The sequence below is a fragment of the Entelurus aequoreus genome, linkage group LG11 (assembly GCF_033978785.1).
Source record: "Entelurus aequoreus isolate RoL-2023_Sb linkage group LG11, RoL_Eaeq_v1.1, whole genome shotgun sequence".
In the NCBI taxonomy this organism is placed as follows: domain Eukaryota; kingdom Metazoa; phylum Chordata; class Actinopteri; order Syngnathiformes; family Syngnathidae; genus Entelurus; species Entelurus aequoreus.
In genome coordinates this window covers 43,336,525-43,360,301 of record NC_084741.1, presented here as the reverse complement: position 1 = coordinate 43,360,301, position 23,777 = coordinate 43,336,525, and the positions used below count along the sequence as shown (strand labels likewise).

General features: G+C 37.3%; 1 protein-coding gene across 1 annotated transcript; it reads left to right on the top strand.

The window, feature by feature from the left end:
• Window positions 1-413: 413 nt before the first annotated feature.
• On the top strand, window positions 414-23,081 carry scgn (secretagogin, EF-hand calcium binding protein). The gene is made up of 11 exons (XM_062064272.1): window positions 414-591; window positions 810-880; window positions 6,832-6,924; window positions 12,040-12,129; window positions 12,835-12,891; window positions 13,135-13,212; window positions 13,340-13,395; window positions 20,742-20,787; window positions 20,851-20,910; window positions 21,830-21,898; window positions 22,543-23,081. The coding sequence occupies exons 1-11, from the start codon at window positions 522-524 to the stop codon at window positions 22,669-22,671; spliced, it is 819 nt and encodes a 272-aa protein (XP_061920256.1). The 5' UTR covers window positions 414-521; the 3' UTR covers window positions 22,672-23,081.
• Window positions 23,082-23,777: the final 696 nt, after the last annotated feature.

Below are 23,777 nucleotides of genomic sequence, written 5' to 3'. Positions count from 1 at the left end.
CATGTTCATTCTTAAAACATTTTCTTTGTTTACGTTTTGTAATTTAAAGTTTTTGCACTTTTTGTGTTTGTCACCATTTTCTAATTGAAGTAACAATTGTAGAGAATGTGTAGCAATGGATAGATAAATTATATTTACTCGCTCGGTGTGAAACGTAGGCCTGGGTGATCCATCCATTTTTCTACCGCTTGTCCCTTTTGGGGTCGCGGGGGGTGCTGCAGCCTATCTAGGAGTAGTGACGTTATGTTTGCTTGTCTATTACAGTGAATTAACCACCAGATGGCAATGGCAGAACTGTGCAGAAAAGCGTGTGTGTGTGTGTGTGTGTGTGTGTGTGTGTGTGTGTGTGTGTGTGTGTGTGTGTGTGGGTGCGTGTGTGTGCGTGCGTGTGCGTGTGCGTGCGTGGGTGTGGTTTCTGCACAGAAAAGAGAATAGTATCTCCTTCAAGCAAGCAGTTTCAAAGAGAAACATCTTCTTGCAAGCAGTCTTTTTTCTTAAAAGTGTAAAAAAAATAAAAAATAATGGACAGTGCCTTTCACAAACTGGACGCCACTGGCTTCTTGGAGATCTGGCAGCACTTTGATGCAGACGGTAAGAACTTTTGTATTATTATTATTATTATTCCTGTGAAATGTGACTGATATTACCAGATAGGGAGACATTTCATTGTTGTGTTTTTTTTTGTTTTTTTTACAACATAAAGTGTATCATGTAAAACTGCTGAAACATACTAACTGTACACTGTCGGTGTCCAAGCTTTTAACTTAAAAACAAAATGTCATTTTTAATGCGTGTTGTCTTTCCGCCAGACAATGGTTACATCGAGGGCAAAGAGCTGGATGAGTTTTTCCGGCACATGATGAAGAGATTGGGGCCACAGGTGAGTCCTCTTGTCATCAAGTCATGCAGGGTGATGACAGCCACTTACTTAATAATATCACACAATCAGAATTGTATCTGATGCACCTGACATATGACTCGGTTCTTACACCTGCTGCAAAAGGCAAGTGGTGAGAAAAGATATTTAGATAGACGTTAGTGTCAGTTTATGGACCTTTTAAACAAGGCACTTATCGTATACACTATATGTGTGTTCTATTGTTCTCTATTCATTTGTATTCATATTTTATGACTACAAATAAAAACAAAATGAATAGATCCATGTTAGAATATGCACCTTTTGCTGCATTATTGATCAACGTGATGTGAATTGAGACATCTCCCTGACAACTCCTATATGTGCAGACTGCGGCTGTGTTTGCTGCCTCAGTCACTAATGGGAAGGGTTTAAAACAAACAGACCACCGCATGTTTCTCCTGATATTTGTTCTTCAAACCTGAAAGTCCATCAGCATAAGTGCATTCTTTGAGGGGTTTGTGTGCGTGGCTGCCAATAAACCCATAAACCTCTGGTCAGTGTGATATACATCCACTTCATCAGGTGTACACGTAGCAAATGTCGTAAAAAGCAGGGGCGTATCGGCAAATTATGGGCCCCTAAAAAAAAGACTCCTAAAGGGCCCCCAACACACAAAAAAAAGTTTAGTTTTATTGTTCAAAAAAAGCCAACATAAAATATAAAGTGGCCAGAATATTTATTTAAATAATCATGTCATTATTCATACATTATCTTATATATTACATTATATAATCATAAATACTGTACATTCCTTGACTTCCAGTAGCCACGTGTACATGGGCAAAATGTATTTATAATTCGGATTAGAATGTTACTGTGTACATGGACCCTGAAAAATATGATCCGATTATGACGTGCGTTTTCATGCATCACACCTTAAAACTTTACTTCCGGAAAGGTGCATTATTGTTTGTGCCATAGCGCCATCTTTTGGACGAGTTTGCTCACTGCAAGTGCTGAAGAAGAAGAAGAAGAAGTTACTTCCGCTGTAAACAAACATGGCTTTGTGCATTTCTACTTTTTTGACGTCACGTTATTAAATGTTTTCTTCTGTTCACTACTTTTGTTTTACCACTCTTTTTAAAATGGAGCTGATTTTTGCTCTCCCTGCTAGCACTTAGCACTTGAGTAGCTGTAAAATCATAAATAAAACAGTTCGTTGAGACGACACCTGGATCCCTTCTTTTATTGTTACATCTACCCATGACACTCTAGACCATACTTTTGTTTTTGCTAATCTCATTTTAAAGCAAAACACTCAACAGTATATAACGCTACGCCTGTACATGATGAATGAGGGGAAACAGGAGCAAGACAATCGCTTCATTCCGAGACTATTAAATTTAGTCCCCGCTCCACCACCAAAGTATAGCTGACATCAAAGACATACGCAGTACGGATAATTCTAACCCAAATACCCAGAACCCTTTGCAGCACTAACTCTTTTTGGTGGTAGCGGGGGTGTATTTTGTAGCGTCCCGGAAGAGTTAGTGCTGCAAAGGGTTCTGGGTATTTGTTCTGTTGTGTTTATGTTGTGTTACGGTGCGGATGTTCACCCGAAATGTGTTTGTCATTCTTGTTTGGTGTGGGTTCACAGTGTGGCGTATATTTGTAACAGTGTTAAAGTTGTTTATACGGCCACCCTCAGTGCAACCTGTGTGGCTGTTGATCAAGTATGCGTTGCATTCACGTGTGTGTGCGTACAGAAGCCGCACATATCTTGTGACTGGGCCGGCACGTTGTTAGAATGGATGAAAAGCGGATGTGACGACAGCTCGTAGAGGACGTTAAAGGCAGTGCCTTTAAGGCACGCCCCCAAGACTGTGGTCCGGGTAGAATACGAGATATAATGACTGATGAACACCTTCGTTCGATAATGAAGGTTGCCTCAGCTCAAAGCCTGAGCCCCGACATTAATGAACTAGGATCCAAGAAAAGATGCCAAGTATCTGGCTTGGGCACATCAGATTAGATCAGTGTGTTGCAAACTGAGCAGTTTAATGTCCTGAGTGGTTGGTTTATTCATTGTTATTTTATTTTCAAATTTATTAGCCTGTGGAAAAAGTTAATGTTGATATTTACCTCAGAAGGCTGCAAATAGAAAAGAGGCATTCAATTTTTATTTAAATTGTATTTGATATGCCATTGATATTTTTTAATTATCATTATTATTTGAAACTCGATTTTGCATGTCACTATAAAGTTATATAAGCCTTGCTTGTTCAATATTCAATGCAAAACTTGTTTGGGTCCCTATTAAAAGGTTCATTTGTTCAACCTTGGCCCACGGCTTTGTTCAGTTTTAAATTTTGGTCCACTCTGTATTTGAGTTTGACGCCCCTGGTGTAGGTCATCTGAGACATTCTTCATTTGAGTCACGCAACTATATAATTGAACTTTCACGGCTATATAATCTTATAGTAATATTTATGACTTACGACTTGTCCAGGTTGTACCCCGCCTTCCGCCCGAATGCAGCTGGGATAGGCTCCAGTACCTCGCAACCCCGAGAGGAACAAGCGGTAGAAAATAGATGGATGGATGGCATTTATGACATATTTTCAAAAGGCACAGGAAAAAAACGCTCGCCCTTACTTAAACTTCGCCAGTAAAAAGTACAGTAGATCCCTGCTATCCAAGGAGGCTAAAGTCAGAGACCATCAGCAAATAACAAATAAACGTGATTAATTAAAACATATATTGAAACAAATATTTATGAGATAATTGTGCTGTTGCATCAAATATTACAAATAAATGCGTATAAAAATAGATACAAGATTTGTCTAAAACCAACAGAACCAATAAATGCAGGATATAGACCAGGGGTGTCAAACTTATTTTAATGGAGGGCCACATTGCATTGAAGCCCTCAGAGGGCCCCTTCATGATATTAGACAGTCCCTCCAGAATTTTGTGAAGTTGCAGTTGCGCCACTTTACGCAAATTCTAAACAATCCGCGCAAATTATGCGTGGCCTCGCAAGTTTGCCCAATCCCAGCACATTTTGGCCAATTGACAATTTCGGCATACAAATCTGTCCCAGCAACACTCGAACGCAACACAACTGTCTAACCAAGAAAATCTTAAACTTTTCTCACCAAGTACCACCTCAGAAAACACTTGGCTCTCCAAGAACCACCATAATGACCACCATTAGAATACAGTATTGTAATAGGCCTAAACATTCATTAAAAACAAGGCAGATGTTTTATTTAACAAGTATATTTAATATTTTTGCTTACCACAGTTTTCTGGTCTAACCGATTGAATGTCTCCCTGCATCACCGAGGGCGATTTTGCTGCATTTTTTAAAAAATGCTGCAGCAAAATCAGGCATTTTAGAAAAATCACACAAAAAAAGGCAGCAAAATCCTGAAAGGACTGATTATTACACAATTGATTATTAGCGATGTTTAACAAAAAAATTATTGTGAAGAGTGGGCAGCATTGCTCCCAACGTGACCCCAAGGTGCAGAGACAGCACAAAAAACAAAAGTAGTGCATTTAGGAAGTGCAGAGAAAGCCAACATCTCAGCAGCATAGCCACTAAACGAGGTGTGTTCAAAATACGACCCGTGGGCAGCTTCAAATTGGCTCGTGAGATGTAACGAGTTTATTACGGAATCAGGCCACAGGGAGGTTTCAATCATGGAGACTTCAATTGATTTTAAAAGTCAACTTATTTGCTACTTTTTCTCCTTGTGATCAACTTGAGTATTTCAGATCTACTTACCACACTTTAAATGAAATCAAACGCAGGATTTATCTATATGACACAATGCAAACAACCTTCCCTAGTCATGGTGTGGGGGGGGGGGGAATCGAATCAACACAAATGCCAACAGACGTGGTCACACACAAGAAAATATAACACAATTTGTGGATATTATAAAAAATGTCCTTGCACTATAAAAAAAATCTGAATTTAAATCCATTACAAAGCATGATGAGGAAAATGCATCTACAATTATCCATGTTTGGCGCCTTTTTAGCTGCTTGATTTATCTAATTGATTACAAAACTTTAAGGAGGTTGTCACGGAAGAAAACAAGGTAGGAGTCCAACTATCCAATTATATTAATTATATATCCATTATATTAGTATAATATGTACACACACACACACACACAATAAATATATATATATTTATATATATATACACTTTACATGCAGTCAGCTTTCGGCCCTCGACCAAATTTTTTTAGCCCAATGCGCCTCCCAGGGCAAAAAGTTTGGACACCCCTGAACTAAACGATGAAATATGATCCTTGTCCAGAGGAACAGGATGTATACAGCATCCTGATTGGTGAGTGCTAACATGTTACAGACACTTCTCTGCAACCACAAATATAAAAAACACTTTCCTCAACAACACTTTCAAAATTCGGTATTGTTCTTTATTGAAAGGCATAATTTTTATACTGGATCTCTTTAGGCTGAGCACGTGTGGCTAATATATTCCAGAATTTGTACTTAAAAATATATATTGAAAGTGAATTTGTCATTTGTATCTATTCAATACGCTTTATACTGTATGCATTAATACAAATGTTTGCCTAGCAACAGCAGCAAGATACTGCAAACAAACATTAACCTTTCTATAATGGGTGTGGCGTCATGCTTCTGCAGACCACTTTCCAAAGTAATGACCCCATCACATGTTTCTATAGTTACCTAATTGCTCTGCTGCAGATACTTTACTCCCAGTCTGGAATTGACGGAAACTTCAATTTCAACTATGGATGTTTTTTTTCCAATTTCAACTATGAATGTTTTAAAAAAAATATTTTGTTAATATTTGAGGTAACTGTAACGATTTTTTAAATGGTTATGCTATTATGTTATGGTCATACTTGCCAACCCGCCCGAATTTTCCGGGAGACTCCCGAATTTCAGTCCCTCTCCCGAAAATCTCCCGGGACAACCATTCTCCCGAATTTCTCCCGATTTCCAGCCGGACTTACGGCACGCCCCCTCCAGGTCTGTGCGGACCTGAGTGAGGACAGCCTGTCGTCACGTCCGCTTTTCCTTCATATAAACAGCGTGCCGGCCCAGTCACGTTATAACATCTACGGCTTTTGGAGAGTGCACAACTGCACACACAACAAGAAGGAGACGAAGCAGAAGAACGAAGAAGAGGCAGTCATGGCGACGAAGAGTTTCAGAGAATAGAACGAGGATGGACAATTCAACCCTAAACTCACTCCTTTCTTGCAAATTAAATTTCACAGATGCTGCCCATACCTATGCTCCTTCAAAGGCTGTGCTACTGGCTGCAAAGCATTGCACTTTCAAATACAACAATGAGTAGAAGAATGTTATGTGTGTATATGTGTAAATAAATGAACACTGAAATTCAAGTATTTCTTTTATATATATATATATATATATATATATATATATATATATATATATATATATATATATATATATATATATATATATATATATATATATATATATATATATAAGAAATACTTGAATTTCAGTGAATTCTAGCTATAAATATACTCCTGCCACCTTACCATGTTTTTTTTACTGGTGCATAAAATGAACCGTGCATGAACATCACCTTGTTCAAACAACAAAACCAACACCGTGCATAAACTCACAACAAATTACACACCTGCAAATCAGTCAGCTGTTGCCGTATCCGTAATACGCCGATAGGAAAAAGTTTGTATTTACACGATGAGTCGGGTATGTTTTGACCTCCGCCGAACCCCTGAATCCGACTCACCGAACCCCCAGGGTTCGATCGAACCCAGGTTAAGAACCACTGCACTAACATATTACCTTGAGAGACATAAGCAAACCCTTACTGTACGCTTTAGCCTTCAGTATAAATGCCAATGATGTTCAAGCCAGTGCAGCCATGACCTTAGTAACGTGCACATGACGCATCTTTACAGGAGAAAGTGACTGCAGAGCGAGTGGAGAGGATGAAGCAGAGGTTCATGTCCGCCTACGACATATCTGCAGATGGCAAACTACAGATCCAGGAGGTACTCCTTATTAATAACATTACATCAAAAACAAAAAACAAACAATATTTATATTGTGTTTTCTTGTGACATTATGTCTTTTTTCTTACATTTTCACTGTTGTTTTTTGTTTGATTTTATTTTGGGCCAACAAAACTCGAGCTGCAGGCCACAAATATCCCTGGGACCACACTATGAAAGTGAATGGATGTTTGAATAAAGAGTAGAGGACAGTATGTGTCATGTGACTGAGTGTCATATGAGGGAGTGACGAGCACGTCTGCTGCAAACAAGCTCTTAATTGTGGACACGCCCTCTTAGTCGTTAACAGAAACATTCAAAGCAGGGGAACACAGGTGTGTGTCTTTTTGTGCTCCTTGCAAAGCCTCCCTATCAAACACATTCATGCTATTTGCTTCTCTCCTCTTTTCTGACAACAATCCTCTGCTTCTCCTCTACTGCTGCATCGTTTTCTCATCCTCCATCTTTTATTCAATTCATGTTTCCATGACAAAGACATAGTGCTAATTGTATTTCCTGTTGCTCTGGAGGCTTCCTGAAGGAAAGCTTTACTGACTGACGCTGGTGGCCTGAAGGGGAAAAAAACAGATTCCAAAATGAAGGCATTCTCGTTTATTTGTTTAAAATCCAACACGGCTGACATCTTAGATTTATTGTCACGTTTTGACAATGCTGCTGTTCTTTCTGGTTCTACAGCCAAGGATGTTATATGATTTTAAAACAGTTTGCTGGGGGGTTTTTTTTGGTCATTGTTGCAGCCTAAAATGTGTGAATTGGCAGAAGCTTTTTCCAAAAGGTTGCGGCAAAAGTTGTGATGATTTGAGGATAATTTGTTTTCAATAACTTTCATTTTGGTATTGAGGTGTTATTGTAAAGACGGTTAATACGACAATATGCAGATGAAGAATTGTTACAGTCACATGCACACACACTCACACACAAACACACACACACCCGCGACCCCCAGTGGGTCAGAAGTTGTACGGAGGGGGGCCATGAAATCTTTGGTTAATTAGAAGGTGTTTTTTGGGGGGTGGGTTTTTTGGGGCTATTTTATGTTGATTTACACATGTACATAGTGGTTGTTTTATTGTTATATCACATGTGCTTTTATTATTATGAGCATGTTTTTTATTATAAGAAGTGCATTTGAGCACCTTTTTTAAAGCACTATTTAAATGAAATTAATTAATATGATCATTATTTACTGCGATGAGGTGGCGACTTGTCCAGGGTGTACCCCACCTTCCGCCCGAATGCAGCTGAGATAGGCTCCAGCACCCCCCACAACCCCAACAGGGACAAGCGGTAGAAAATGGATGGATGGATGGATCATTATTTATACAAATCATATATTTCCTCTCAAATTTTCCACAAGTTTAAATGTCTTTAAATACACATTAACATATTAATTATAAATAATTATATTATTATATCCTTTTTAGCATTTAAGATAGCTAGCAATTAGCACTCTAGTTGCCAGCTAACGATTAGCGGTGCTATACTGTATTATTCAAATATTGTAATTTTGTACTAAACAATGTACTTTTATGACCAGTTTAATTTAAAACGCAATTGTATACAAGATATATGAATAGGGGATGTATAAGGAGGGAGACCCTTTGTGTAAAGTATTGTGAGATTCCATGTTGTGGTTTGTAATTCAAAATGTCTACAAACGCCACACATTTAATGTTATCACAACAACATACCAAAGGGATCGAATATATTGCCTTTGCAGTGCTTGTCTTCGTCGCCCGAGTTATCAATAAGGTAGTAAATGTTATTGTGGCGCCTCAAGATGCAGAGACCGGAGACAGCGTGTAGGTAAAACTGCATTTAACATACAAGGAACAAAAACTAGTGCAGCAGGGAAGGTACAAAAAACAAAAAACTAGTGCACAGGAAGCAGCAAAAGCTAAGCATATAGTGATCCTACATCTATTCTACATGAGGCACAAACAAACACGAGTCCTAACCAAAAAATGATCCAGCGACAAGAGGCGGGTCAGGCTGGAATTATAACCTTCTTGACTTGGTGAGTCCACTTATCGCCAATAGGGAGCAGGTAAGGCAAAACAATCACTAGACAGGAACTAAAACACCAAACATACGGAAAGGTCTGACATGAGGCTGACAGGTCATGACAGTAAATATGCGTCAAAATGATGACGCATGCAGCGGCGGACTAACAGTCCAAATGAAAGTTGCAGATTAGGTTTCAGTAATTGTATTAAATTGCACTGCAGAATGGTAAAAAGTGCAAGGATTGGCTGAATTTGCGTGAATTGGGGCCATCACATCATCGCAAATAAACATGCGTCACCAGCCTATTAGTGAGCTGCTCAAATGTTTGATTTTGGGCATTATTGGCCTTAAAACCAGGGGAGACAGGGCCTTCTCTGTGGTCGGCCCTAAACTCTGGAACACTCTGCCCCTCCATGTTCAAACTGCTTCCACAGTGGAGTGTTTTAAGTCTCGTCTTAAGACCCACTTTTATTCTTTGGCTTTTAACACTACGTGAGTTGTGTGGTCTTCAGTCCTCTGTTGTCCTCTGTGTTTTTTTTAAATAAATTTTGATGTCTATTTTACTGTTTTAATTGGTTTTACCCTTTAAAATAGTTTTTAATCATATTTATTGTTTATATTGTTTCTGTATTGGTTTTCTATTCATTTATTCTTTGTTTTTATTCAGTCATTGGTGTAGCATAATATTGTTTTTAATATTGTTTTTAATATTGTTTTTAATTTTGTTTTTAATATTGTTATTAACATGGCTGTGCAGCACTTTGGAAACATTCTTGTTGTGTAAATGTGCTATATAAATAAAGTGGATTGGATTGGATTGATTATGAAAGAAAATACTTGTCTAACTAGATAAGCTCACCGCGTGTATACGCTACGCCAGGGATGTTAAACATGCGGATCAGGCCTGCGAACAGGTTCAATTCGGCCCGTAAGATGAGTTTCGAAGTGTAAAATTTAGCTGCATTTTTTTAATTACAAAGAACTGTTGTTCTAAATCTTTGCACTGGATATCGCAATAGCAATTCTGTTAGGCAAGCAAATAGTTTATACTGTGGCAAGAAAGTATACCAAGCAAGAGTTACACGTTAAAGCGGGGCTGTGACTCCTCCCCCTCGACCCAACATAAAACAAACAGGAGTAAAATTAACAATTGGTAACCACTAGAGATGTCCGATAATGGCTTTTTTACCGATATCCGATATTCTGATATTGTCCAACTCTTAATTACAGATACCGATATCAACCGATACCGATATATACAGTCGTGGAATTAACACATTATTATGCCTAATTTTGTTGTGTTTCCCCGCTGGATGCATTAAACAATGTAACAAGGTTTTCCAAAATAAATCAACTCAAGTTATGGAAAAAATGCCAACATGGCACTGCCATATTTATTATTGAAGTCACAAAGTGCGTGATTTTTTTTAACATGCCTCAAAACAGCAGCTTGGAATTTGGGACATGAGGAGGTTGAGGTGGGCGTGGTTTGGTGGGGGCGGGGTTGAGGTTGGGGTAGGGGGGGTAGCGGGCGTGTATATTGTAGCGTCCCGGAAGAGTTAGTGCTGCAAGGGGTTCTGGGGATTTGTTCTGCTGTGTTTATGTTGTGTTACGGTGCGGATGTTCTCCCGAAATGTGTTTGTCATTCTTGTTTGGTGTGGGTTCACAGTGTGGCGCATATTTGTAACAGTGTTAAATTTGTTTCTACGGCCACCCTCAGTGAGACCTGCATGGCTGTTGACCAAGTATGCTTTGCATTCACTTGTGGGTGTGTGAAAAGCCGTAGATATTATGTGCCTGGGTCGGCACGCGAAGGAAGTGCCTTTAAAATTTATTGGCGCTCTGTACCTCTCTCTAGGTCCGTGTACACAGCGGCGTTTTAAAAAGTCATGCATTTGACTTTTTGAAACCGATACCGATAATTATGAAACCGATAACGATCATTTCCGATATTACATTTGAAAGCATTTATCGGCCGATAATATCGGCAGTCCGATATCATCGGACATCCCTAGTAACCACACTTAAAATGCTGCATGAGACACTGCACATTGACATAGTTCTGTGAAAATGATTGTCATCTGTGCAAATGTAAAGAAAGTGAACAGTGTGTGATTTACTGCAATACCGTCAGTCTTTTAAGTTTTTATTTTTGGTTTGTTGAAACTGTTCACACATTGCACAGCTTTTATTTTTCTATCGAAAATGAGTTTGATGCCTCTGCTGTACGCCCACCAATTGATTAAAAATAGAGTTCTGTAAAAAAGCAGGCTTTGCTACACATCCTAAAATAAATAAGCTCTGTCAACTAGCTACAGACTGTACTGTAAGCTCCTTTGTTTGTTTGTTTATAAGCAAATATACGATGTTGCTTATAAATGTGAGTGCAATGTTAGCATGTAGCTCACATAGCCATGCTAGCGTGGCTAAAATGTGTGACCCCTCCTTAATGTTTCACACGCTGTATGTGGTATGTGTCATCTCTTAACTTTGACAAGTGCAGAGTTACAGTATGTGTTTGTCAACATTTGAAAGTGGGAGAACTTCCTTCCCCATGTGTGGGTTGAGTGTGATGTTGCAGCAGTGCACCGTGGGGAACCACTGTGGGAAGGAAATGACCAACCTCATCAGAAAGCTGCTGCTTCCTCCATGATAGATAGTTGGGCAGCCATGTTGGCGCATTGCGTTTGCTGCGAGTGCCGCGTGCATCATCGGCTGCAGCGTGGCCATCAATTTCAACGAGATTGATGTTCGTAATCTACTAATGGAGATAATGTTATTAAAGGACAGACTGAGGGAGGGGAGAGTAGGGTGAGACGGTCCAAACGCACATTTCTAGTCCTCCGCTGGCGTCTAAACTCAAATTCAATACTAAGCGAGGAGGGAGGAGATAAACGGACTTTCTTTTTTTCCCAATTCTGCTCTGCCTTCGGTGTGTTGTAATAATGTTATAAAAATAGAATAATAATTCAAATAAATACAGAAGTAACAGTCTGTATGAATGCACAGTAATTATAGAGAAGCTATGTTGTGTTGTAAATGACCTGAAGTACACAACTTGTGTAATATTGATGCATTGTTTTCCAGTTGGCCAACATGATCCTACCTGAGCAGGAGAACTTCCTGTTGATCTTCCGCAGAGAATCTACCTTGGACAACAGTGTAGACTTCATGAAGGTAGAACATGGCTATATATATATCTATATATATATATATGGATGGATGGATGATGATTGGATGATTGATCCAAAGATTGATTCTTAAAAAAACAAACGTTTTTTTACATTCTTTTCTTTTATCGTTTCTTCGATTTAGAATAGGAATAGGAATAAAGAAAAATCGCGATTTGGATGTGAAACTATTTTTTGAGCACCCCTAATATTTATATATATATGTATATATATAATATATAAAATGCTAATATATATATATACACTATATATATATATATCTATAGTCGAGGTTTCTGTGGTTTATCCGTTATACAGTGCTCAATACCGGGGTAGAGCGGAATATATGTTAGGTCAGGAAAAAACGCAGAGGCTATTTCCTCCCTACAAGCCTGTTTCACAGGTTTCCCTAGTCTTCAGGGGATTTTTGAATAGAAGGGAAACCTGCGAAACTGGCTTGTAGGGATGAAATAGCCTCTGTGTTTTTTCCTGACCGAACTTGTACAGTATATATATATACTGTATATATACTATATAAATATATATATATAGTATATCTAAATATATTTTATTACAGTAACTCTGATATCACATACTAATTTGAACATACTGATTCTCTTACGTGGCTTCATATTAGTTTAGCTGGTTTCCTTCTACTTCCATGTGTGTTCCTGCCTGATAAATGTACTTTATCGTGTACTTTCCACTGCAGACATGGAGGAAGTACGACGTGGACAGCAGTGGCTACATATCAGCTCAGGAGCTGAAGGTAAATAAGACACACGTCCTTTCTCGTCACAGAGCTAATGAGTGTACAATATTTCCTTTTCTTCCTCTTGGCATGTTTTTCAAGTTGCTTTTAAATATTGCCACACTAACTTTTGTTTGGGAATCTGCCCTCTCAACCACACTGTCATTTTTTAATTAGTATCATATCATATTGTGAGTACTTGAAGATGCGCATGCGATTTTAGATCTTATTCCTTAGACAAACTTGTTTTATTTTTGTCAGGCTTTCCTGAAAGACTTGTTCCAGCAGCACGGCAGGGAAGTGTCACCTGACAAGATAGAGGAGTACACCGACACAATGGTACACTTCACACGTGCACGCCTACAGTAGCACCCAACAGTACTGCAGCTCAGCTTGAGCCTGACGAGAGTTGTTGAGCTTAAACTCACAATGAAGTCTGAAAACACTCTTTTTGTTTGTTTGGCAGATGAAAATCTTTGACAAAAACAAGGATGGCCGTTTGGATCTCAATGACCTGGCCAGGTACAGTAACACAGTTTCAAAGCAGGGATTTACATTCATCATTCAGCAATAGGACGTGCTTAAATGTGACTCATAATGGAAGTGTTTGCTGCCATAGTAACACTGTTCCTTTTTTTAGGCTTTGAAATCTAACACATGAACTGATCAAAAATCTGCCTTTACAAAGAAGATAAGAAACAAGGATTACAAAATATGTCTGCTATAATTCCTTCTTCTTGCAGAACTACACCAAACTACAAGATGTTTGTATTATTGCTATGACATTATCTAATTTGCATAATTTGCCATGACGCATATGCGTGGGATTTTCATGGACGCTGTTGCAAAAAAACATGAAAAGCAAAACAATAAAAAAAAAAAAAAAAATTATAATGAATACAACTTTTTAAAAAAGAGAAAAAAAAAGGAAACAAAAACAATATTAACACATTAAAGGGGACCTTTTATGCAGAGCAGACCTGGGCAAATTAAGGCCCGGGGGCCACATGCGGCCCGTTAAGCTTTTCAATCTGGCCCGCCTGACATTCCCAAATATTTTTTTTTAGATCTTTAAGATGGAAAGTGTAGCTGCCATTATGATGTGCAGTGATGTTTTCTAATTACCATAAGTCTTGAACTATACAACGTATTTCAATGGTTGGAATCTGCGCTTTTGCATGATATTTTAGTGACTAGTGTTGTCCTGATACCAATATTATTTCGATACTTTTTGATACTTTTCTAAAGAAAGGGGACCAGAAAAAATTGCATTATTGGCTTTATTTTAACAAAAAATCTTAGGGTGTGGCGGACCGGTACTTTTCAGAGGCGGTATGGTACCGAATATGATTCATTAGTGTCGCGGTACTATACTAATACCCGTATACCGTACAACCCTACTAGTTACTATGGTAATCTACGTCACAGCAGGTCAGACGAGGCACCAAGCAGTGTGGGTGGGGAGCGTTTCCACAGAGTGTTTCCAGAGCGGCCAGCCTGAAATGTGGGTGTCAGGGACAGACACGGAAGGAGATTTTTACAAGAAAGTTAGTGATATATCAGATATATCAGATTGTAGATGTTTTTTGATTTTTTACCCTTCACGTTCATATTTCGCTGTGTTTGTTGCATTTTTGTTGCATTTGGCTTGATTGTAAAATATGTCGATTGAGAGGGGGTGTGGCGTTCATATGTTGGCAATATTCAGGGTTTTATCGTTCATAGAAAAAATAATATTCCATTCCGTTTTTAAGGCGGTCTGTCATAACATTTTTAGAATTCAATCAGACTTTATTGTGAGGTTTTGTATTAGTTTTCCTAAAAATAGATATACTGGCCCCCAGACACATTTTTTCTCTAAATTTGGCCCCCGAGTCAAAATAATTGCCCAGGCCTGGTTTAGAGTGTCCGCCCTGAGATCGGTAGGTCGTGAGTTCAAACCCCGGCCGAGTCGTACCAAAGACTATAAAAATGGGACCCACATTACCTGCCTGCTTGGCACTTACTGTAGTATCAAGGGTTGCAATTGGGGGTTAAATCACCGCTGCTGCTCACTGCTCCCCTCACCTCCCAGGGGGTGGAACAAGGGGATGAGTCAAATGCAGAGAGTAATTTCACCACGCCTAGTGTGCGTGTGACTATCAGTGGTAATTTAACTTTTTTCTTTTTTTTCTTACCTATTGGTACAGTACCTGTTCATGTGTATTTGGGATCTGCATGAGTCACAACTATGTGAAATCAAAACAAAGAGTCATGGAAGAGATATTTATAAAACCCTCTTGCCTTCCTTTATGCTTTCTTCAAATGAGCCGTTTGGAATTTGCCCCATTTGTGACGTTTTTCCCAATTGTGACATCAGCAGATATTTCCATAAATGGTAGACATTTACCCGAAGAGCTTTGCGCGAGTCTGCGTTGCTGTCAATAAGTTCCTTATTTTTCTCTATCCTCTTGTTTTGGGGCAGACTGGCTCGTTCATGCAAATGCATCCGCCGCTGTTGCTATTTCTAATGCAAAGTAACATATAGTTCAAACTTATACCTGTCGGTAGCCTCGCTATGGAAGCGCTAAAAACTACAACGTAGATGGCAGGGAGAAGACGCTGTCGAAGTGGAGGCATGTAAATAAATCCGCCCCTGAAGAGACGGTCAGAAAGCGGTTTTTGAAGATGGCCTGCAAAAAAATATCTATGCACACTTTTGACCAAAGAACCACAATTACATGTTATGTAGACCACAAAGAAGTGTTTTAAATGTAGGGAAAAAATCATAACCCTTTTGATGCATGCGATTAACCATAAAAAATAATTGCATTAATAATGTACAGTAGGGAAGGGATTAGTGTTGTCCCGATACCAATATTTTGGTACCGGTACCATTACCAAAATTATTTTGATACCTTCTGTACTTTTCGGTACTTTACTAAATAAAGGGGACCACAAATTTTTATTATTGGCTTTATTTTAACAAACAATCTTAGGGTACATTAAACATATGTTTCTTATTGCAAGTTTGTCCTTAAATAAAATAGTGAACATACATGACAACTTGTCTTTTATTAGAAAGTAAGCAAACAAAGGCTCCTAATTTAGCTGCTGACGTATGCAGTAACATATTGTGTAATTTTCCATTCTATTAGTTTGTCAAAATTATTAAGGACAAGTGGTAGAAAATGAATTATTAATCTACTTGTTCATTTACTGTTAATATCTGGTTATTTTCTGTTTTAACATGTTCTATCTACACTTCTGTTAAAATGTAATAATAATTTATTCTTCTGTTGTTTGGATACTTTACATTAGTTTTGGATGATACCACAAATTTGAGTATCAATCCGATACCAAGTAGTTACAGGATCATACATTGGTCATTGGGCTGTGGTCATAGTTAGAATTGCCACAAAACACATTTTAAGATATTCAACACTCACTGCGCACTATCCAACAACACTAAGTGGATAGTGCGCCCCCCCAATTCATCACGTTTCATGTGTTAGGTAAACTGTGACAAATGGGGCCATATGAATCCCTTTTCTACTGTACAGTATGAACGCAGAAGGCGGCGTGTGTTGTTGTACAGTTGTACAAAGATGAGTGAGGAGACTCCAACTGATGTGATCACTAACAAATAAATGATGTCCATTCAAGTAATATGTAAAAAAATGTTTGCATATGACTACCTCGCAATAAAATTGTTTGTGTCAAAATATTAGACATTTTTTGAAGCTAGTTTAAATGATGCCAGCAAGTAATTCATTGCGAGTAATTGCGATTATTAATATTCAAAAGTAGGATTAATCTGATTTTAATAATTACTTTGTTCATTCATGTTCGTATCCAATGAGACTAGACATAGGCCCTGTTTACACTGCTCACCAAATCTGATTTTTTTGCCATCAAGTGACACACATCTGATTTTTTTTGCCAGTCTAAATGCTCCAAAGTGCTTCAAATTTGATCTTTTGGCATCAGGAGGTAGTCCTGAATCCGATTGGAATCTGATCTTTTCAAATGTGACTTCAGTCTAAACGCATTGCGACCTGAATGCGGCCCGTATGTGACTTTTTCCTCATCTTTGGGCGAGCTACGTCACTCGTGTGCGCCAGGAAAGACACAGTCGGCAGCGGAAGTGGATATTCCATCACAACATCCGGTTTCGGTGAACAAAGTCTATTTAAGACGACCACATTTTCAGTGCATTGATTGATTGAAACTTTTATTAGTAGATTGCACAGTACAGTACATATTCCGTACAATTAACCACTAAATGGTAACACCCGAATAAGTTTTTCAACTTGTTTAAGTCGGGGTCCACGTAAATCAATTCATGGTATCACTTGTCAATAGTGCGCAAATAGGCTATATGTAATATTTGAATATATATTTTGATTCCGAAGAAATAGCGATTGTTGATGGACTGGAATTGACGCTGTGGCAAACGTAGATCCATGCTGGTGTCCGTGTCTCGCGACTTCCTCCCGGTCAACTTCCTATGTTTTCACTGTATCGCACTGCACATGCAAGTGACGTCTAGGCCACATTCGAGCCACATTGGGGCCTGTGCGCGTTTACACAGGAGTCAGCGTAAACAGTCAGCTGGGAAAAATCAGATCTAAAAAAAAATCGGATTTGGGCCACTTTGGCCTCCAGTGTTTAGACTGGCAGATACAATCAGATCTGTATCACATGAGGGCAAAAAAATCTGATTTGGTGTGCTGTGTAAACGGGGCTTATTCTCTGGAAGACGGGGCGGGGCGCTTATGAGCTGTGATAAGTAGCAAAGTTACACTGCCACCTACTGTATGAGGTTGGAACGACAAGCTACATTTACAGGCATCATAATGTGAGCCTTGAGCGAGGGTAATGCAAAATGTATTCATGGCGGACTGCCACAAATAAATGAATGTATGGAGAAACACGGGTTTCCAAGAAGCCGTATTGTGCATTTCATCCTCGTTTTACTATTACTATAGTGCTAACTTGACAGTCACATTTTAACGGCAACATTATGCTAGGTCCCCCTATATGTTGGAGGAAAACAAATTAAGCCGACAAACAAGCTCTCAAGTCTACAGCAAACGGATTGATATTTGGCAGACTTTATTTTAAGATGTGTAGCGAAGCCTGTTTGTGTGTGTGTGTGTGTGTGTGTGTGTGTGTGTGTGTGCGTGTGTGCGTGCGTGCGTGCGTGCGTGCGTGCGTGCGTGCGTGCGTGCGTGCGTGCGTGCGTGGGTATATTTTCACAAATCTGAGTTCTTATTCTTACGTTTAGAGATCCTAAACAGGACATATGGACATATTTTACTGTAAAACGTCCATCCATTTTCTACCGCTTGTCCCTTTTGGAGTCGCAGGGGTGCTGGAGCCTATCTCAGCTGTGTTATTTTAATTCTATTAGGTACAGTACACAACACTCTTTTTAGAATGAACCAATTAGTCATATTATTGTTGTGTTTAAGAATAACTCACCGATCACAGACTTCATAACATAATTACAACAATTTTGGCATGAGGATTTTGTTGGTAAAACTAGAGACTTAACATGTTATTATCCATTACTGCAAGTGATGAAACGCTAACATTCTGTCCTGAAACGTCATATTATAAAAAACAAGTGAGAGTTGTACAATGTAGCACTTTACCGGTTTGTATTGTGTTCCTTTAAAGTGGGCGTTAGTTTTCCAAAGCGTTTTAAAGGTTATATCCCGCCCTCTTACGGATTTTAGCACGTAATAATGTAAATGCGGCTGTTTAGTACTGTTACGTGTGTTTTGTTAGCTAGTTATAGTTCGCTAGCATTGAATGTATCATCTATCATAACAACGACATGACTGCAAATTGTTAGTTGCTTCTTTTGGACTGCTTTTGTGTGTGCATGCGCTCCCTGCATGTACGTTTGTTCGATACAGCGGTGAGTGACAATCAATCAATCAATCAATGTTTATTTATATAGCCCTAAATCACAAGTGACAAGCCTGGATGCCAGACACGTTCCTCAGACCGACAAGCAATTTTCATTTATTATAATTGATTGTTGTGAAAAATATAGACATTTAAAAATATGTATGTTCTGTTAAACCACTAATGGTGAAATAAGCTAACCAGCGGTTTGAACAATGTAATTTTAAGCAAGTTGCAAAGAGTCCCTTCAAGGATACATTCCTGTCTGGTTGTCCAGACCTCCGGCGATAAGCTAATAACATGAAGCACACTAGCTTAATTTTGAGCCAAATTTTAATTATAAATAGGTTAAAGTTTAAAAACGTAATAATTACCATACTTTCCGGGCTGTAAAGCGCAGCTAAGTCGACGGACAAGTCATTGATCGCGGCCTTCGTCCTTCTCCTCCTCCTGCGGCGGTCTGGTCTTTTGGGGCCTGTTAGTGGTGGTGGATTTCTGTTTTGTGCGGCTGCGGAGTCGATCGTCTTCGACTTTAGGGCTGCGTCTTGTGCAGTTTGTCGTGTCTTCTTCATGATTAGAGTGAGTCCAAAACGAGCTAAATGGCTGACTGAATGATTATGTATATGCATTTGATTTGATGTGAACAATTTCATTAGGCAAAGCTAAATTTATTGGCGGCTTGTAAAAAATCCATAAATTAGCCGCAGCACTGTTTGAAGCGTAGGTGAGTGGGAAAAAAGTAGTGGCTTATATTCCAGAAATTATGCATGGTTCCTTTTAAAAATGATTTAAAAGAGCTACGTGATAAGTGTTATTGCTGATAGTAGTGTAACACACAGCAGCTATTGCAATGCATTCTGGGACTGTCTGGCCTGACAAGACATAAAAAAATATTTTGAGGTCCAAACAAATGTTCCAATATGGCTTTAAAAGTGTTGCAAGAAAATTAAAAATATTATTTACATATGTTGAAATTAGGGGTGTCCAGGTAGATCGTTTTCACTTCCGTTACGATATTGATATTGCGTATTGGCCAATAGAGATATTAATCCGATACAATATCAGCACAAATAATAGTACATACTTTTATTATTCTATTGTGTGAAATATTAGAAAGAGGTTGATCAAGCGAAATTACTGAGAGAACAATGGTTGGTATGAAAAACACTAACCTTATGATTTGTTAGCTATGCTTTTGAAGTGGAGTGGTTAATTTGTTTTTGGCAACATGTAGTATCGCAGTATCCATTAGATTAAGCTCTTGATGCAGTGGACATGTTTTTTTACTGGATACTTTCTAATAAGCTTCTGCCTAGGAGACTTTGTATGTGTAATGTGCAAATATAATTATTTGATACTTGCTTATATTGACAATGTGGTGTTTTACATAGCAATATTGTTCAATTAAGAACACTTGTTATGTAATCTAAGTTTATATGCTATTTTGTGCTTAGCTGTTGTGTAGCTGCTCGCCTCCGAGTAGCCTATACTGTAGAGTACCATGGTTCACCTTTTGTAAATGACTTCACTAAAATGACGATCAACTCTGTGTGCTTTTTGGAGGACGTTTAGATGTTAACTAAAACTTGAGCTTTGCACAAGTAAACACGCTGAAAGTCTGATGGAGATTATATCAGATATTTTAGATGCAAGCCGATATCATCCTATACATATTTTTTTGTTGATATACAATATCAATATTGGATCAGGACACCCCTAGTTATAATGACTAGTATCAACAGTGGCCGTTTATCAGTATGTTGCAAAGCAGTCCAACAATACATATATCGTGAAATTATTTTGTGGTAATCAGGAATAATCCTTAATAACTTTGTAAAGGCAGAATTTTTGACACACGGTTGTTTAATTTTAATGTGCAGTTTCATATTACCCCAAGTATGTAATTATAGAATAATTACATTTATTGTTGCAGGACATTATGTAAATTCCTTGTCTTTTTCCTCAAACAGGATCTTGGATTTAGAAGAGAATTTTCTGCTGCAATTCCAGTTGGATGTACGTGTCACATTAGACATGTTGACAAAAATACTTCATCATTAACATGTGTATCCTCTCAAGGCTGGCAGCAAAGAGGAGAGGAAACGAGACTTTCTGAAGATTTTTGATCATTATGATATCGTAAGTGCAGAAAAAGTGTCTGTGGGGGAAAAAAAACCCAGAAAACGTATTTTTCTTTGTTCTTCTTTCTTGTTGTCTGTAATGGCTCCAGCACACTCCTTTTTATTAATTCATGCATTCCATCTTAAGTTAAGATGTGCATGCTACATGGTGCTGCTTATTAGAGGGCTGGGTGCAGCAGCCAGAGATCTTTAATAGGATCTAATAGAATAAAACACCCATTTGGTTGCCAGATCACTTTTTGGCATAGTGTGATATATGATAATTGTCTTTCACCATGCAGAAGAGGAACAAGACTGATGAGGTTGTTCTATTCTGCTCAACAAGTGTTATAATGTCTTTAGTGTATGTATATATATATATATATATATATATATATATATATATATATATATATATATATATATATATATATATATATATATATATATATATATATATATGTGTGTATATATATATATATATATATATATATATATATATATATATATATATATATATATATATATATATATATATATATATATATATATATATATATATATATATATATATATATATATATATATGTATGTATATATATATATGTATGTATGTATACATGTATGTATATATATATATGTATGTATATACTGTATGTATATGTATGTACATACTGTATATACATATATATATACACAGAGTATATATGTATATATATATATATATATATGTGTGTATATATATATATATATATATATATATATATATATATATATATATATATATATATATATATATATATATATATATATATATATATATATATATATATATACATACATATATATATACACATAGATGGTTGACTAATTTCTACACTTCTATCGATCTATCTGTCCATCTATCCAGTTCAGTTTTTTTTCCCTTCATTATTTAGAGCAAGACTGGAGCGCTGGAGGGCCCTGAGGTGGATGGTTTCGTCAAAGATATGATGGAACTGGTCAGGGTAAGAAAGCTTGATCAGATAAAACACTTCAAAATGTGACTCCTAAAATCTATAAATATATGTTAATTGATTTCATATGTATTATATTTCAACAAATATATATATTTGAAATTAGCTGAAATGTGTCTTGTTATGTATTTATGTAAATAATGTCAATTATTTGCTATATTCATGTAATTGATTTACATTTTTAAATCAGTTTTACTCATACAGTTTTTTTTAGAATAACCCCTATTGTAAAATACAAATATTAGATCGCAAGTTAAAATATATATTTGTATAATTAGTTGTGTTAAACTATTTCAACTGTAACTTTATCAACTTTGAAAAATAAATATAATTTACAATGAGGGTTGAATAATTTTGAAAGTAACTATAATTATTATTATAATGATTATTATTATAAGTACCAGTATGATGTACTTTTTCTTGTTTTAAATTCACTTCCACTTCTAATGACATTTTAGATATTTCATTTCACAACCGATTATATATTTCATGTTACATTGCATTGCATTAGATACATTTTTAAATGGTTATATTTTGTTGGTGTTATTAAAAGTGCACTACAGTATTTATATACTATGTGTTAATACTTAATTTTTTTACTAGTACTGATTTTCCGACACTTTGTGTTGTCTAAGCCCAACCTCACAGGTCCTGAGCTGGACAAGCTACGAGCTGTTTTGCTGCGTCACTGTGACGTGAACAAGGATGGAAAGATTCAGAAAAATGAGCTCTCGCTGTGTCTGGGCGTGAAGCCGTCACAGTGAGGTTTCACAGCTGGAGCATCATGTTTGTCATCATGATTTTAAAAGCTTGAATACATTTAAATGTAAGTGTAAAATCAGACAGAGATAGTGTTATGTCACTTGCACTGGTTATCATGGAAAAACACATTGATCTAAAAAAATGGATTGTATTGTGCATGTTGGAGGACAAATTAAATGCAATGTGAATACTCCTGGTTATATTGTAATAAATGTTGTCCTGTACAATATAAAATCACAAGCTGGATGCATGAGTGAGATGAAACATTTAGATTTTTTTTTGAAGCTATAACACAAGGGGTGCAAACCACTTGAAATAGGCTCTACTGCTTGTAACCTGCTGTCATGTTGTTGTGTGTTATTATCACCATGGTTACATGACTTACTAAATGAAATAAAAGCAAACTTCTGATTTAAAGAAGTTATATTTGAAAGTTTAGTGGCACTGTGTAATTTAATTTTTAACGTCAGACAGCATAATTGATAAATAATGTCAACATGTATTAATGTTCTACTACTTATGCTGTTCAGGGTCACAAATGACAGATTTTCATAACATGAGAGGCCATATACCAGGGGTGTCCAAACCTTTTCCACTGAGGGCACACTGAAAAATCGAAGGATGTGGGCCTATTTTGATATATTTTATGTTCAAGGCCAATAAAATATATATATTTTTTTAAAGTTACTGGTAGGGGTGCATGACAAATATCGGACAGATAATTATCGTGTCGATATAAGGAATTATGATGTCTAACCGATAAATCTGACAACATTGAAAAATAGCGCCGATAACCATTTAAAAAAAAAAGAATGCTCCAATGAGACGAGATTGTGACTTCTGTTTGAGAGGACGACATTTTGCCTGCCATTTGCACCAAATGTTCTGCAATCATTCCGCAAAGAGGAGAAAAAACATCATACTTAATCGCATGAAACCTTATCAGCCACCTGAAAACGCCATTATCGCCAGGACAGTGTTTTAAAAGCCTACAGACAGCTGCTGCAAAAGAAGCAGCCGCAAAGAAAGTTATGCACTGTTAAATGGACATAAAAAATAAATGGGTTATAAATAAGGTAATTGGTAATTGTACTGGCTTTGAGTAAGT